The sequence below is a fragment of the Phyllostomus hastatus genome, unplaced genomic scaffold (assembly GCF_019186645.2).
Source record: "Phyllostomus hastatus isolate PE091 unplaced genomic scaffold, TTU_PhHast_1.1 phas_contig_86, whole genome shotgun sequence".
Lineage (NCBI taxonomy): Eukaryota > Metazoa > Chordata > Mammalia > Chiroptera > Phyllostomidae > Phyllostomus > Phyllostomus hastatus.
In genome coordinates, this window is record NW_025333977.1 from 69,475,712 (window position 1) to 69,492,682 (window position 16,971).

General features: G+C 39.2%; 2 protein-coding genes across 5 annotated transcripts in view; one reads left to right on the plus strand and one right to left on the minus strand.

Moving 5' to 3' along the window:
• Positions 1-4,739, plus strand: part of FILIP1L (filamin A interacting protein 1 like) — a 120,625-nt gene extending 115,886 nt beyond the window's left edge. For 2 of the 3 annotated variants that reach the window (XM_045851009.1, XM_045851010.1), the window contains one exon: positions 358-4,739. In XM_045851009.1, the coding sequence (XP_045706965.1) occupies positions 358-549 (192 nt within the window). In that variant the 3' untranslated portion in view covers positions 550-4,739. The remainder of the gene's footprint in view (positions 1-357) is intronic. The other variant, XM_045851008.1, reaches the window with a different exon arrangement.
• CMSS1 (cms1 ribosomal small subunit homolog) overlaps positions 1-10,531 on the minus strand; it is a 382,394-nt gene extending 371,863 nt beyond the window's left edge. The window contains exon 1 of one of the 2 annotated variants that reach the window (XM_045851011.1): positions 10,331-10,531. In XM_045851011.1, coding sequence (XP_045706967.1) covers positions 10,331-10,394 — 64 coding nt within the window. In that variant the 5' untranslated portion in view covers positions 10,395-10,531. The remainder of the gene's footprint in view (positions 1-10,330) is intronic. The other variant, XM_045851015.1, reaches the window with a different exon arrangement.
• Positions 10,532-16,971: the final 6,440 nt, after the last annotated feature.

Consider the following 16,971-nt stretch of genomic DNA (forward strand, 5'->3'; position numbering starts at 1 on the left):
TAACCTTTCTCTGGCAACCTTATGACCCTTTGAGATTAATTTGGAACACTATTCTTATTTATCTCCCACCATAGTACTGTGATTGCCACAAAGCAAGAAAAATAACCTATTTATCACTGTATTTAGTACTACATAGACTGTTGAGGGTCTTGCATATAGTACACACTCAACACATGTTGGCAGAATTGCTTCACTGAAGTTGTTTTTTTTTAACCCCACGATCTTTAATCGGATATGTCCCTAGAACCCAGTGGTTTCAAAGAAGTCAAATCCCCCAAGCTGACTTTGTGTCCTGAAAATGTCTGCTTCTCCACTGACTGTACCATTAACTACCTTTGTTCTTCTGTTTAATTCAAGATCAAGGAGGTATGCAAGCAGAGAATCCCAACATGGATCCCTAAACCAAAATCTACAGGCATCAATAAGCTTTACCCTAAAGCTCCCCCAGGGCCAATGGATAAGCCTATTCACCACACTGGTTATGGGAAGCTACACATCATAAGGACTGTAACCTCCAACACATTCCTCCACATGGGAGGGAAAAGGTAAGTCATGCCATTGCACTGCCTGGATAAATTCATCTATAGAAACACCTGGAAAGCTGCAAGTGCCACTATGGAAGGCCAAAGAGGAAAAGCCATCTCTCCAGGAAATGGTGAAGCAGCAAAATGACAGATAGTTTATTCACAGGTGGCTGGACCTGTGAATACTATGAAAGAGCATAATGAAAGAGCAACATATCTACAATTATTTTTACTAATATGTGCAAATGCAGATACACACTATCACTGGTCCACACATACCCCTCAATTCTTCATCCTACTGTATTCCAATCCAAAGTTGAGACTATCTACATTATGCTAGGACAGGAATGAATTCACTCAAATAGTTCAAAAGTTTTCTGGTGAACCGAGAAGTAATCCTTCTTTCTATAGAACTTTACTGAATCATACTCTGCTAAGAAGATGTGCTGGTGTGAATTCCTAATCTGCTTCAAGAAAGTAATATTATTTCCATCAAAATGGGGAGGCAATTAAAATTGCACTTAGGTCTAAAACTATGATTTCTTTACAAGCTGGAGAAAAACAATAATTGGCAATTCTTACTTACAAGGACAACAAAAAGAACAACAAAAATGAGTAACAGCTGAATACACCCTTTATGTGGCCTACCTAATAATTGCTGGTGCACTGTGCACACTTGACTTCTGATACTTATCCCATTTTTCTAGTAAGTTGCTCCCCCTGTATATACCAGGCCATGGATTATACTGTAAGGCAATCATAGGCTTGTAAGGCAAACCATTTCAAATTGGTACTGCTGCTTTCTATTGTATAAGCAACTGGGACATTTGAGAGTCAAAGTTCAATAACATTGAGATATTTTAGGGAGATGTGAATCATTGTCCTGAGTGTTAAAATAAAATGATATACAATGTCACAGGACACTCTTTAATCAACATCTCTTCCCCGAATCAACTCTATAGAAAAATCAATTGGTTAAACAAAAACTTGGCATCAGGAGACGCAGATTCCAATCTCAGTTTTTCACTCATTTGACACTGAGCTTGGCATTCATTGGTTGAGGCTTTGAGTTTCTCATATGTAAAACAGGAGAGTTGAACTATTCTTCATGTCTCTTCCATTTCTGATTACCCATATGTATGTCCAAGTACTAAATGTTGAATTCAACCAGTCATCTACAGGGCAGAACTTTAACTTACCTAGCAGTAAGCTGAAGTCATTCTTTTCATCACATTGAAAACTCTCATTGAATAATAAAAAAAAGTGTCTGTAATTCAGTGTGTATAGCGTAACATGATGTTTTGAGACAAAGCATTTTTGACATGAGAGACAGTTATATTTCATAAAGCTTCAGTCAGAAAAAAAATATGAAGAGCATGACCTAATGTTCTCTGTGATCCTGCATGGAGAACTGGAGGCACGATCCTGGAAGAAATCCTCATGGCTAAATTCACTGCTTCAGCCTACTGTCACGAGATGGAGCCAACAGAGCAGGAGCAAAGAAACTGCGATTCTCCATATTCATCCAGTGAAGCTGGCTTCAAAGCATTGATGCCAGTCCTGCCTCTGTTTCAAGGAGGAGGAGAAGGACTGGAAGCAAGGGCAGCTGAGCTATGCAAGCCAAAGAAAGGGATAACGTGCAGTGGTCCCAGAAGGCAAATAGCAGAGGTAAAAGGTGGGAAGGCCAGGTGAATTAAAATCTAAGGTAAAGGAAAGCAGTAAGAGAATAGTGGAAAGAAGTGGACTACAAAAGGTGATGAAGCTGTGACACCAAAAATAATACAAAAGACAATTCAGAGGGAAGTGCAGGTCAGTAACAGGTGGATAGTGCAGTGGGAAAACACTGTGTAGGGAACTCAGCACTGTGCCTGTCATAATCAGGTAACGTAAAGTGAGCAGAGGATGAGTAAAGGAAGGAGAAAAGAGCTATTCAGTTAACACATAAGTGAGAGGATGTCCTAAGAGATGGCGATGGTGTACAATAGAGTTGGGAAAAAGAGCATGCTGCTTGCATAACATCCAACATTGATGAGTATACTAATGGAAAGAAAAAAACACTGGACCTCCTATAGTGGAAACCAAACAGACTGAAAAGAAGCATAAAACAGGAAAAAGCACCAAGCACCAACAGCCCCAGCAAATCCAAATACCCTGGGAACATTTTATCTTGAAGAGGAGCACAAAATACATTTTATGTTGGAGATTCCAAAATTGTTTTCTCCTGTGTCAGGAGACTCCCTAAAATATATTTTCATGGCAAGCTGGCCCAAGTTCAAGCTCAAGAAAGAAAAGAGGGACAAGATATTGTACAAAGTACTAAAACAAGGTAGGAATATAGCAATACTTCTCCAGTAAGCAACAGAAATCCATCTTTAAATGACAGTACAGTTCTTATCCCAATAAAAGAAATGTCTTTAAACTAACAAAGTCTATTTTAACAAAAGGATTACCAACCAAAACCATACTTATTTTAAGCAATATGTAACACAAAACAGACTTTTTGGCCAACTGAATATTTAGTTTCAGTGAATTCTGAACTATTTTCCTTAGTAACAGAAATAAATCACAGGTACAGAGACGCGTATTTTTACAAATTGAGGGCAAGCTCCTCCAACAGGCTGACTACTGCAATACTTGTATTATTGTGGTGGTCTGGAACTGACCCTGCAATATCTCCAAGGTGTGCCTGTATCTGACTTTATCAGGAATGTGACTATTCTAACATACGACTGATAATTATGGGCTGAGTAATGGAGTAATTGATAGAAAACACACTTCTTTCTAGCATACATTTAAATTTCTCCTTCTTCAGGAAAGATGCACCATACAACTTGACATCAGACTTTGAGTCTAGGGCACAAATTTGGCCTACTATCTGTTCCTCAAAAGAAGAAAATTTTCAGAGATGTGAAAATTACATGAAATTCACATTTCATTATCAATGGATAACATTCTACTGGAACACAGTCATACTTGTTTGTTAACATATTTATTGTCTGCAATTGTATTTTTGTTAGAATGGCAGAGTCAGGTAGATGCAGCAGTAAACATCTGGCCAGCAAAGCCTAAAATACATACCATCTGGCCGTTTGCAAAAAAACATTTGCTGACATCTGTCTAGTGTGACCTGGACTAACAATTAACTCAGGAACAGGAGCAATCCTAGTAATTGCTAATAATACTACTAAATACTAATAATTCAGTTAAGAATTCAATGAAAGCTGATAAAAATGGGGAAACCATATTTCAAGCTGTTTGTGATACAGTTAGTAAATGTGTATGTAATTCTATGAATGCACTAAAGTATTCAACTAAAAAACATCAGATAAGCACAAATCAAAGAATTTGTGCCACAAAATAATGTGTTATTGTTGAATCTGAGGGAGGAAATGGAAAAATTTCTAAGCCTTCTGAACTCCTGGTATTTTTGAAGAGATTCATAGACATTTAGCAAAATTACAGAACTACTACTGTCCATGTGATTTGGAGAAATTTGTGTGAATTGTATCTTTAAGCATTCATAATTGTTCTCAAGAACTTGTTTAATCATTTGTAAGAATCGCAGAAATTGCTAATGTTACTGAACTCAAGGGGTTCACCACTTGGGGCACTCTCAATTCAAAACGAGATGTGGATGTCGCAAGGTAGTTTTATTTACTTCTAGCAAGTCAAAGAGACAGGGTGCTCATATCCTAAGGTTTGCCTCCCTGAAGGGAGGCTTAGCCATTGCTTATATATGCTATTTCATCAATTTTACATGTTGCTTTCTTGTTTGCAATTGGCTATACTTATCAAGTTGGGTTCCCATCAAGTTTATCCTATTTATAGCTGGTTTGCAAAATGTTGTGCTACATTTTCACATTTAGCAAGGATAGCATTTAGTCAGAATGGCCCAGACCTTGAGACCTTTGTCCTATATAACACATACAGTAAAGTGAAACTAGCCAATGACTGTTGCCTGTGGATCCACATGTTATAGTCTTCAAGTTCAGAACAATGACTAATAGTGAAGTGCTCCCTCTCTCCATTTTTCCATCTTGCCTTTTAAAATGTATCCTGCCCTTTTTTTGCCCTTTAACATGTGTCTTAACATATTATTTGAATTTTGATGGAACCATATCAATGTATAAATCCCTTAATGTAAGCAGATTATTTTCCTCCTCTAATTCCATTACAAGTGTCTCAAATAGGGCCAAGTGTGAGAACTCAATAAATTATTTTGAAAACGACATGCCCTAAAGTTGACTCTCTGTTCTGTTATCAAAAATGACTGTAAATATTCCAAGTCTGAGTTTTATATGTACAGGCACTGCTTTACAACATCTACTATGCGTGTCCGCCTATAGGTAAAACTGATAGTGTAAAGGCCTAACTTTGGTGTGAAAAAGGAATAAAAAACAAAAACCTGAGTTATTCAGGTTAGAAGGATAGATTCAAGGTATTCCCCTACTTCATCATTTCAAAAAGGAAATCAAAATAGATAAAGCAACATGATTTGAAAGAGACACTATAAATATTACCAAAAATTTTACAATAATCACCTCAGCAATTGTGAATAAAATGATCACATTGATTCTAAGTGACAAAAGCTGTCACCTGTAGGAATTATTGGCTCATTTACAATGCAACAGTCTGTTGTCCCCTTTCAAAAGATAACTTATAAAATTAAATCCAAATATGGTTAGAATACAACGTTGTACAGTTGTACAACAAGGATTTCTAACATATTTTTGAAAGAGAAAAGCAGCATCTGCCAATTCTGTCAAAACCTTAGGCAGGATTATGGCAACTCTTCTCATGGATCAAATTTCTTTAGATGTGCAACTCCTATGTTGAGGTCTCCAAGATGTGACTATGAAATTAATTACTTAATGAACAAATACTTAATAAGTGTCCCTGTGTACCGAGATACTACTTTAGGCTCTGAGGATACAGCAAAGAACAGGATAAACAAATCCCTGCTCACACGGAGCTTACATTCTAGTGTGAGGAGACTATAATAATTTATCAAGGAAAAAAGCTGGTAATAAGTGTTCTGCTGATAATTACCATACTGTAATAATTAGTAGAACTACTCTAGACTGGCTGATTTTTTGGTGCTATTTGAACTGAGGTCTTAATACTAAAAGGCTATCCATTTGAAATTGAGAAGGATGGCCCAGAAAGGAAGAGGAAAAGCTATCGCATAAGCCTAAAACTGAATGAGCTTGTCCTGTTGAGAGACAAAACGAAGGCTGGTGTGTTGGGACAGCACAAAGTGGAGTAAGTAGAACACCTGGCAGACACCAGCCACGATCAGTAATCTCGATTTTATTCTGTGTGTCAGGGAGAAACCAACAGAGGAAACTACTTCTATCTTGATTTTATTCTGTGTGTCAGGGAGAAACCAATAGAGGAAACTACTTCTATTTTAAAAGAATCACTCTGGACGCTGAGTGAAGAGCAGTGCACAGAGGGACAAGATGGAAACTGGAAGCACTGTTAGTTTACTGCAATGGTGAAGGAAACAAAGGATGATAGCATGTATTCTGATGGATTTACCAAAAAAGGGAAAATGGAAAAAAAAGTTTTAGAATATGTTTTGGAAGTAGAGACAAGAGTTGACAGATCAGATGTGAGAGGAGAAGGGAATAAATAAATAAATTGGCATATCCCTAGGTCTTTGTGAAATCGGGTAGTTGGTGATTTGATTTACTGAGATACGGAAGTCTGGAGAAAAAGCAGGTTTGGGAATAATCAGGTCTCATCTGCATTTGACAGGCCTATGAAATAAGTAAAGACTTCATTAAGACAGCCAGTATGTGAGCCTTGAGCTCCAGGATCAAGTTTGAGTTCCTGGCAAAGAGATGGTTCTCAAAGTCCAATGGTACAACCTATGTATTTGTATCCAAGTAATCAATATACTTAAGAGTAAACTTAAGCAGATTAGGGGTTAATAGACACAGTTTGATAAGAATGATGTATATAAACAGAAGGGTTTGTAATGTATGGGCCTCTTTGAATTGATAAATGATTATTATTTTAGCAATGAGATTCTTACCATTGATAATTAGAGTAATTATCTATGAGACATTTAAGTGCACAGCCTGGTTTCAGATTGCCTGCCTATGAATGACAGCCTCCTCACCAACTGAAAAACATTGGGCAAATCACTTAACCATTTAATACCTCAATTTCCTCATCTATAAAATGGGGACAACAATAGTTAACTACCTCATGGTGTACTTAAGAAGATTAAATGAGCTAATACATATAAAGCAATCAAACCAGTATCTTTCATACAGTAAGCACTCAACAATTCCAGTTGGTATTATTATCTACAGTCTCCCACACTACACACAGAAGTGTCTGCCTTCACACTTCAGTTTTCTAGTTAGGTGCTCGGTAAGAGATGGCATCAAAGACTCAGAATGAGCTAGGGAAGCACATGAAAACCCCACCTAAAAGAAATGGAGGCTAAGAGTTTGCAGACTGTTAACACCATCCTCTTTAAAAATAAGCTATGTGCTTGCCAGTCATTCCTAAATCTGTATGTGCAGCCCTGACCCAACCCTGGAGCTCCAAACCCAGCTGCCTGCTGGACACTGACTTGGTAATTTAATAGGCATTTTACTGGAATAAAGAGGGAAACAGTGTTCTTTTCAGTTAGTGACTGATTAAATGGCCACCTCCAACTCCATAATTCACAAAATCCATGCAGTGAATAACATTCTCTCAGTTTTCAGCCTCACAGTGGGTCAACTACATTAAATCTCAGGCAGATGCACCTGCTGACTTTATCGTTAATGTTTGCAATCATGATACTATTGCATGATTCTTTACTGTAAATCAATTCAAATAATTTCTTAAAGTAGACAGGGCATAAGAAAATCAGTGAAATAAAATGAAATATTAGATGCCATTAGATGACTCCTAGGTTCTGCTGCCTAAAGCAGACTGCACTGCATGCTCCTCAACAGAAGTAACTCTTGGCTGTCTTATCTGGACAGTGACTCCCAATCACCACCAATGACGTCACCAAACGAGTGATCACACATCCCAGGTGGACCAGGACAGTCCCAGCAAAATTCTAATAGCATGGCCTTCCACTCTCAAAAGTGTCTAGATTGGATGAGAAATTATATGTCTGCTTATGGATATGGTCACCAAGAACTCTATAGCATCTTGTATGTATGTATTCACACATTCATTCAGCTATATCTATGAAACATCAAGTGCCAGGCTCTATGTTGGGCTCCAGTACAATGCAGGATTCTAATATGAATATGACAGGTCTTGAAGAGCCATAAAATGCATACAAAAAGGGTCATATTTAAGTCAAGAGCAACAGTAAGAGCCTGTGAATTTCATTCCACATCTAAGAAGTCATGGAAACAGCAAAAACATGGTACATTTTCTTAGACACACAATAAACAGTGGATACATTAGACAAGTGTTATACACAGTGTAAAGCCAACAAATATTTGTTGAATAAGTAACTAAAATGCTCCATTGTATCATCACCATAGGTATAAACTGTGAACAGGTGATAAGGAAAGATGTTAACTTTTACAGGCAAGTAGCATAATACACAACAGGAATAAAACCATCATTACAACTATCTTACTTTTCTTTGACTGAAGGCACTATTTCCACTTTGTCCTTCAAAACAAAACACAATTTATACATTTTAGGCTGATCTTTCCCTATTAATGTAGGAAGAAGCAGGAAATCTAAATTGGTTCAGCTGTGATTTCTTCTGAATTAGAAATACCACAGATTAGTTAGTCAAATTACTAGTAAATAATCACTCAAGCAGATCTCAAGGAAGCTTACATGCTCACTTTAGTTAAAAGCAGTTAACAAAGCAAAGGCCTCTGAAAAAATTAATGTTACTGATTTTCAAACTTCAATCTTACAGCTAGAAGGAATCTAAGAAGTACGGTGATCCTGGGGACTCCAACACACTATCTCGATGGGGATCCTGGCAACTGAGATGAATGAGGCTGTAACACTTTAAAGTTCTACTAGATTTAATGTGTAGAATGTTGGTGGGTAAAACCCCTAAAAAGATAATCTTTAGGGATCCCTCATTTTACAGAACATGACATTGTGGCCCAGAGAAGCCATGTAATAACAGTGGGAAAGTGTGACTTAGAAAGTCAGGCACACTTGAATAAACTCTTCCCAGATCTTTTCCTTGCTGTGTGTTCCTATTTCTCAGTTTTTCATCTATAAAAATGACACTTATCTTTAAAAGATGTTATAAAGATGAAATAAATTCATATTTATGAAAATATCTAGCATATAATTGATGCTCTATACAAGTGGATTTCACTCTTTTCAAAGGGTAACTAACTTCAGAGACACATAGCTGATGAGGAGCAAGAGGCAGGACTAGAATCAAGAATTAGGACCCACTTCACCACTAGAAAAGAATTCAATTATTTAAGTGGTCTCTACCCTTGAATCATACCATAAAATATATCTTTTAACACCTGAGTTAGGGAGACAAGGGTTATTAGAGTAAATTTGGGACAACACAGGCTACAAAGAAAGATATTTGTGCCTTGAAACACAAGAGATATGTTTACTAGAAACAAAGATGCAAAAGAGTCAGGAAGTTTAACGAAGAAAGTATTATAAAGGCTATGTTTTTTAAAATGACATCTGCTCAGTTTGTACCTGAGAACTGCCCTTGTGGAAACATGCTTTGGTAGAATTTTGTTGTTTTTAACAGATATCTCACAACTCGTATTTCAATATTAATGTGTGCAGCAAATCTGTATTAAGTATCAGTCATGTGCAGGGCCCTGTGGACTATACAGACATAAATCAGACTTCGGCTTTGTCCAAAAAACAAAAACAAAAACAAAAACAAAAAACAAACCTCAGAAGCTAGTAAGGAGGCAGACTTTGAATAAAGATAAAGAACGTAATTGTGTACTAAGCCTTATGGGACTTGAAAAGAAAAGTTCAAGGCCAGACCTATTGTGAGGAGTTAATGCTATCTACTCTAGAATAAAATGTCCACTGCATTGGCATTGGGTATACACAGCATAGTAAACATTGTCTGAATTGTGTTAACTGAATTAAAGGCTTGTTTTCTATCCCAACTAGTTATGTGCATTTGTCAAGTTACTTAATCCTTAGGTCTCATGTTCCTCATCTGTAAAATGACTGAGTTCAAAAGGACAATCTCTATCTAAGCTTCCTTTAGATTCTAATAATCCAAATTACATGATGATGATGATAGCAAGAAAAACCAGCTTATTTTACCAAGCACATATTATGTGCCAAGAGCTGTGCTGAAGTGCTTCATTTATATTATCTTCATTTAATCCTCATCACAACCTTATGAAATTGGCATTATTATGATCCTTATTTTACAGATGAGGGGGAAAAAAATCAAAACACTATTAGAGGGCGGCAGTCGCCACTTGAGCAGAAGCAGTCTGAACCTAATCCAGAAGTTGTTCTTAATCACTACACCCAAAATGTATGTCTTTATGAAAACTGTTTTATCCATTAAGAAATAAGGCAAAGAAAAACAAAGGTTGGAAAAGGGCCCTTCGTGACTGCCGGGCAGATCTAAGTTAATGTCATACTTGTCTGTCCCACGTGTTAGTGAGTTGCACGCACCCCCTCGGCTGTGCTCGTGCGCTCCCACAGCTGTGCGCGCCACCACGGGACTGAACCGGTGACCGCCACAGGCGGGCCCCCGAGGAGGCGCCAGGAAGGGCTTGGGGCCGGGGCCGGGGGTGTGGGGCGGATTTTTGGTGGTGGGGGCTGGATGAGGCCCCGCAGGAAAGAGGCAGAGTAGGTACCTGGGCTGCTGGCTGCTCCAGCCCGCTGGCTCTCCCACCAGTCATCTCCAAGATCGTCTGCCATCTTCAAGCGGGGACTCCACGTGGGCGGACCAAAGCTCACGCGGACCGAGACCCTCGACGTCTCTTAGCCGCCGGGGGTGGGGTGGGGGTCTGGCGGTAGCGGCACTCTGAACCCTTTCTCTGACAGCGTCGCCTCCGCCCCGCAGCGATGGCGTCACAATCTCCATCCCGCCTCCCCTGCAGCCTCGTCTAATTTGTCGCAGTTTCCACACGTGTGCTCCTGGACAGGCTCAGTATGAAGACTCAAATTAATCCTCATAAAAACACAAAGACAAGAAGACACATAAACAACAAAAAGATTACATTTTTAATGAATTATTTTGAACCCTTTAGGCTTTACTTTTGCTGAAAAGGTATTGTCGAAAGTGTGAAGTAGGATGCTAAGGTAATTTTTCTCTGTTCGGTTTCAAAGACCTGGAGCCGCGGGAGCAGATCCGAGCACGTGGGTGTGTTTTCGTGGGTGTGTTTTCTCACGTGTGTTCGTGTTTGGGCGACCTTGTGTTTGTACGGTTTGCTCTTACAAAACGTGCACAAGAACTCATGACCATGAATTTTGGGCCCTTGTTGTAGATGTGGTTACTGCTCTTCTTATGCTGTATATTTAAAGAAAAACAATTCCTGAAGTGTTCTCCCGCGGAAAGCCGGGGTTGTAGGGAGAGGTGAGAACCTTCTCCCCCCGCAGCCCCTTCAGTTGTGACCCCTCTCTCAGTTTAGTGAACAAAGACAAGAAAGGAGCCCGTCGCCGCCTAACTATAGGTAAGAGACCTGCAGGTGATTCTTGGCACATTTTCAACGTGAAGTGGCAGAGATGGGCGAGTAAAACCCCATGGTCGCCGAATGCTGGTGCCAGTTGTAAAATAAGTGTGGACTTTATTTTCAGGACGGTCTTGTACACAGCGGTAAAAATCACAGAAGAAGGTATTAAATACACGCAGTGTGCTGGCGCTATACTTGCAATAGTGGTTTAAAGATATGTATGACATGGTCGCGCCTTTTCAACGTCACGGAGTAGAGGAGTTAAAACTTGTAAGAATAAAGGTCTAAACTAATGTAGGATATACATCCTCGTAAATGACAAAGACTGAGAATCTTAATCTGATCAAGGATAGGATTAGTGATATGTGAACAATTACCCAAAAACCCACAGAACTACTTAGGTGGCTTATAAATGCGTTACAGATTCTACTTTATCAATGTGCTCTAAGTGCCCCAAAAGGGAAAATAGGAGATATACATGTGGCAAATGTAAAATAACCTGTAATCTTTCAAGAGAAAATGTAAGTAGCAGAAGGTTATGATGGTTGATAGATTATTGAAAAGGAAAAATGGATAAGAAATACCAATGTGGAAGGAGAAATGCAATGACTAATAAATATATGAGAAGATGCCCTGTCTGTTATTAATCCACAAATACAAAAAAGACTGCATTGAGATACTGTTTTTCATTCGGTAAATTGACAAAATTTAGTCTAGGAATACCAAATTCTGGAGCACATGTGCATCAATAGGAATTCTTACACATTATTGCCACGAGGGTAAGTTGATATAACCACTTGGAAAAGCAATTTGACAAAATCTTGTAAAGGTCAACATACACACTTTATGGTCCAGCAGTTTCCACTCATACACGGGGTTCAGCAGAAGTAAAGCCTGCTTGAATGTGGTTTGTAGGGTAATATGGGTGTAATAATTTATGGTTTTAATTTAAACATTTCACCTAAAGTGTTATATGGTGTGCTTGAGTGTGATATTATTTTGTTACAGAATTATATGATTATTATTTTGTAATAGAAAAGGGGAGCCCTGGCTGGCGTAGCTCAGTGGATTGAGCGCGGGCTGGGAACCAAAGTGTCCCAGGTTCGATTCCCAGCCAGGGTACATTCCTGGGTTGCAGGCCATAACCCCCCAGCAACCACACATTGATGTTTCTCTCTCTCTCTCTCTCTCTCTCTCTCTCTCTCTCTCTCTCTCTCTCTCTCCCTCCCTCCCTCCCTCTCTCTAAAAAATAAATAAATAAATAAAATCTTAAAAAAAAAGAAATGAACATGGGCTTTAAAAAAAAAAAAAGAAAAGGGGTATTATTTGTGCTGGACCCTGTGTATGGGTTGGCCAGAAAGTTCATTTAGTTTTTTCCGAATGATGGCTCTAGTAGTGGTTAGTTATCTTTAACTTCATTTGAAACAATTTTGATAGACAGTGTTGTGACAGGTGTCAAATCAGCGTGCATTATAAAAAATTACCAAAATTGTTGAATTTTTGTTCAGCCATTTTAATTTTGAAGATGGAAGAAAATAGGTAACATTTTCAGTGTATTATGTTTTATTATTTCAAAGAAGGTAAAAATGCAACTGAAACACAAAAAAAGATTTGTGCAGTATATGAAGAAGGTGCTGTGACTGTTTGAACATGTCGAAAGTGGTTTGCAAAGTTTCTTGGTACTATTGACATTCTGGCCAAATAATTCTCTGCTGTGGGGCTCTCTTATGCATTGCAAGATGTTTAGCAGCACCCCTGGTTTCTACCCACTGGAAGCCAATAGCAGGAGATAGCGGACTTATTCAAAATACCCAGATCAATAAAGTTATTGGTGAAAATGAAAAATGTGTCTTTTAATTTATGGAAAAAACTGTGTGGACTTTTTACTGACCCAGAATATACACTTGAGAAACTCTTGCATATATGCACCAGGAAACTATAAAAGCATATTCACAGCAGCACTGTTAATAGCAGCAAAAAGTGGAAAAACCAAACGTATTTATATAGAAAATGGATAATTAAATTATAATACTGCCATAAAATTAAGCAGAATAAATGAATGAATACACATGTTATATGGATATATTTGGAAACAATGCTGAGTTTCAAAAAGCTGAGTCCTACATGCCATTCTATAAAGTTCAAATACAAGGAAGACTAAAAATTGTTTAGGCAAAAAAATGCATACATGTTTTTAAGGTAAGAGAACAGTAAACACAAAATTCAGGGTATGAATTGTTGGGGGTTGGGGAAGGGAGTGGACAAGGAGATGGGATTAGGAAGGAGAACAAAGGTAGATATAAATTATTGGCAAAGATTTAAGGGCAGATTGAATTTATTATGCTTTCTAACTTGTACCTATATATATTTTTGTCATCAGAAATACTTATCTATATAATTTAAAAGGGGAAAAGATCTACTTATAAAAACAACATTTTTGATAGAGTTAAATTGGGTGCTTTTTGTTAAGAACTCACTAAAAATTACAATTAAAGTGATTGTAATGGCCCTACATCTAAAGTGATACTCAAAGGTGCCAGACAGCCCTTCTGCCTTCCCCATGTGAGTTCACTTTTCCATGTCCCTGATCTTATCCCAGGACCAATCTCCCTCTGTGCCCAGGGTCCAAATCCTGTTCACCTTCTAACCTCCTCAGTTTCAAGAATAGCAACACCATCTTCCTGGTTGCATTCTCATTTGGTTCATTGGTGACTCTGGTTGATCTGTCTCCAAAATATATCCTAAATCTAACTGTTCAACCATCTTTTTATCACTTCCACCACTACTGCCTTGGTCTGAGACAGTCCTCTCTTTCTTGGGCTACTGTAATAGCCTTGTACTCCATCTCCACTTTTCTTCTCCCACCTCAGTCTTGCTTCTGAACAGCACTGCAAATGATTTATCTTACTCCTCTGTTTAAAATGCTTCAGTCATCTCTCATCATACTCATCATCTTTTGGGACTGGATTTGCATCTTATTCACTACTGTGGCCCTAGGACCAAGGACAGTACCTGGCACAGAGTAGACTCTCAAAATATATTTATTTCCTGACTGAATTTATTCTGATTGTTTTACTCATCAAACAGCCTTCTGATGATGCAGTTTGCTTCCCAAGTCAGCTTTCTTTCTGGCAATAGATATCAAGGGTCAGCAAACTAAGGCACCTGGTCAAATGCATCCCATGGCCTTTTTTATGGTGAACTGAGAATGATATTTACATTTTCAAAGCATTGTAAAAAAATATAAAAAGCTGTAACAGATTATGTCTGTCATATATTTACTATCAGTTTACAGAAAAATGTTTGCTGACCCCAGGTTACATTGACTATCCAGTTTAAGTTGTACATTTATTTTCTATTTATCAGTGAATTGGCATTCTAATTTATAAATCAGTCCATTGTAAAATCCTGCACCCCAGTAAATGATCACCTCTTTTAACACAGAGAAACTCAGGCTGAAACAGGTCTTGATCTGCTTCTTCTTCCTGTACAGTATGTGATTGAGTATTCTGAGAGTTTAGAGGAGGAAGCATTCATTTCCTAATGTGAACTGAGAAGCCTTGATAAAGGTAGTGGTACTTGAACTTGACCTTGATAATGGACCTCTACTAGCATGTTTTGGATAAGTCATTTAACCTTGGGCTTCACCTTGTCATCTGTAAAATAAAGAAAATTTCTGCTCTCTTTTTCAACCCCATGCCTTGATCTTGAACATCAGACCAAGAATTCTGGGTATTATTTTTGTTACATACAAAGGATGTGTGGAAGTATTTTAGGAAAGCTAAATTGCTGTTATTATGCAGGGTAAATAATCGATTTGAGCAGAGCTTTCCATCTGGCAGGGGTGTTGTGAGATACTGAGCCCCTCAGTCTTTGGGGCAGGCAGAGTCCCTGAACCATTTACTCCAGGTTGAGGGCCACCTCATCTCTTCACTCCAGTGTTGTATAAATATTGCCATTTTCTTTGAGTACTATAATGTAAAAACGTTGGGAAGGACTGGACTAGGGGGAGGGAAAAAGAGTTTGAAGGCCAGTTTGTGAAGGCTCACCATACAATGAAAAGAACTTAGTCAAAGTGGGGGTTCTTAGTCCTGGAACCTGGTCTGTAAATATACTTCAGGGGCTCCATGAACCCAATATACAAATTTTTGCATCATATGGACAATAGTCATAAGAACAAGAACAGCATGTTTCAAGTACCTCTCTAAGCACTTGATATCTTCATATAATCATGGTAACTGCATTGAGGCACTGTGCGGAATTGGGTAGTTTCTGCTTAACACTCTCTACCTTTCTGTGCTCTAGAACAGGGGTCTCCAACCCCCCACCCCTGCCCTCCACAGTGGAGCTTCATCCAGCTCCCCAACGCTACCATTACTGCTGAGCTGCATCCCCTCCCCGCCCCCACATCCTTGGAAAAATTGTCTTCATGAAACTGATCCCTGGTGTCAGCCAAAATGTTGGGTACCACTGCTCTAGACAGCTAATATAAGTGCCCCTGGAACTTTGGGTTCACATTTGGGTTCAGCAAATTGGAGGCATCAGTAGGAAAGGATGAGAGAAAAATGACACCTGATGTGTTCTTTTCAAGGCTGGGAGCAGGGTGGGGCAAGCAGAGACTTAGGGTGCAAAATTTAAGGAAGTACTTACTCTCAGGCTGGCACTTACACAAACCTGAGAGTCCATGCCTCCTTAAATGTTGTGCTGGGGGTGCCTACATGCTTCACCTTATGCTGGCCTTCCTGCCTGTACTAAAAAAGACCAGGGCTTCCACTCACTTCCTTAGCTGTATTACTAGCCCTGGTGATCTGCACCATCCCTTGTTTCCCTAACTCTACCTCATCTTCATGATCCCTTTACTAAATTATTTTCAATTATCCAGTTTAAAGTGGTCATTTTTCCCCCTGGCTTTCTTTGGGTTCCCTGAAAAGCAGAACCTGTGGCAGGGCATGGATGCAAGTAGTTTATTTGGGAGGTGATGGAGGAGGTGGGGAACAGGAATAAAGGCGGGGAGAGTGAGACCAGGAAGGTGAATATTAAACTGGTTATCGATATGGTCAACAACTGGCTTTTTTTTTTTATAGCTTCTTGGGGACTTTCTGAGAAATAATGTAGACTGTGCCTTGGAATTATCCTCTGGAGGGAGGAGACTAGGACATTTATCCACCACCTGCAATCTACCATGGAGTGGTGGGCAGGGGGTGGGTGGTGAAGATTGTCCCAGGGGATTTGAATTTCCAGCTCATCCCAGGTTATGCTGCAATTGGAGAAAGCCCTGAGGCAGAAGAGCAGAGCCACACACCTCTGCCTGCTTGAGGTGGGATGCTGGCAGCTGCCAGAACTTTCCCCCGTGGGTGGACTGCTTCAGGGCCACCTGGGGGGGGCGGAGACAGAAAAAGCATCTGCTCTGGGTTTGTACTGTTATTCTCTCCATTTTATAAATGACGAAACTAAGGCACAGAGAAATCACTTGCTCTTGTCGCCCCTCTAGTAGGTGGTTTCCCATCTTCCTATGGCTTTCACAGCATTCCCAAAGCAGTCTGTGACTAGAACACCAACATAGCATTATTCAGAGACCCTTATTTTCTGCAACCAGAGGTCACACTGTACTTTCAGTTCAGTCCAGAAATTCATCAAAAGGGTAGCAGAGCTATAAAGAGATTGAATGCACAGGCTGACATGTTTTCTGTGTTAAATCCAAGTCCAACTCTGGGACTGAGATGGGGAAACTTAGGTAGATATGTTTGAGGTGCCCAAACCCCCAGATTCCTTAGCTTTCTGGGCTGACAGAAGGGCACTTTCTCCCTTGCTGGAAAAAAGCA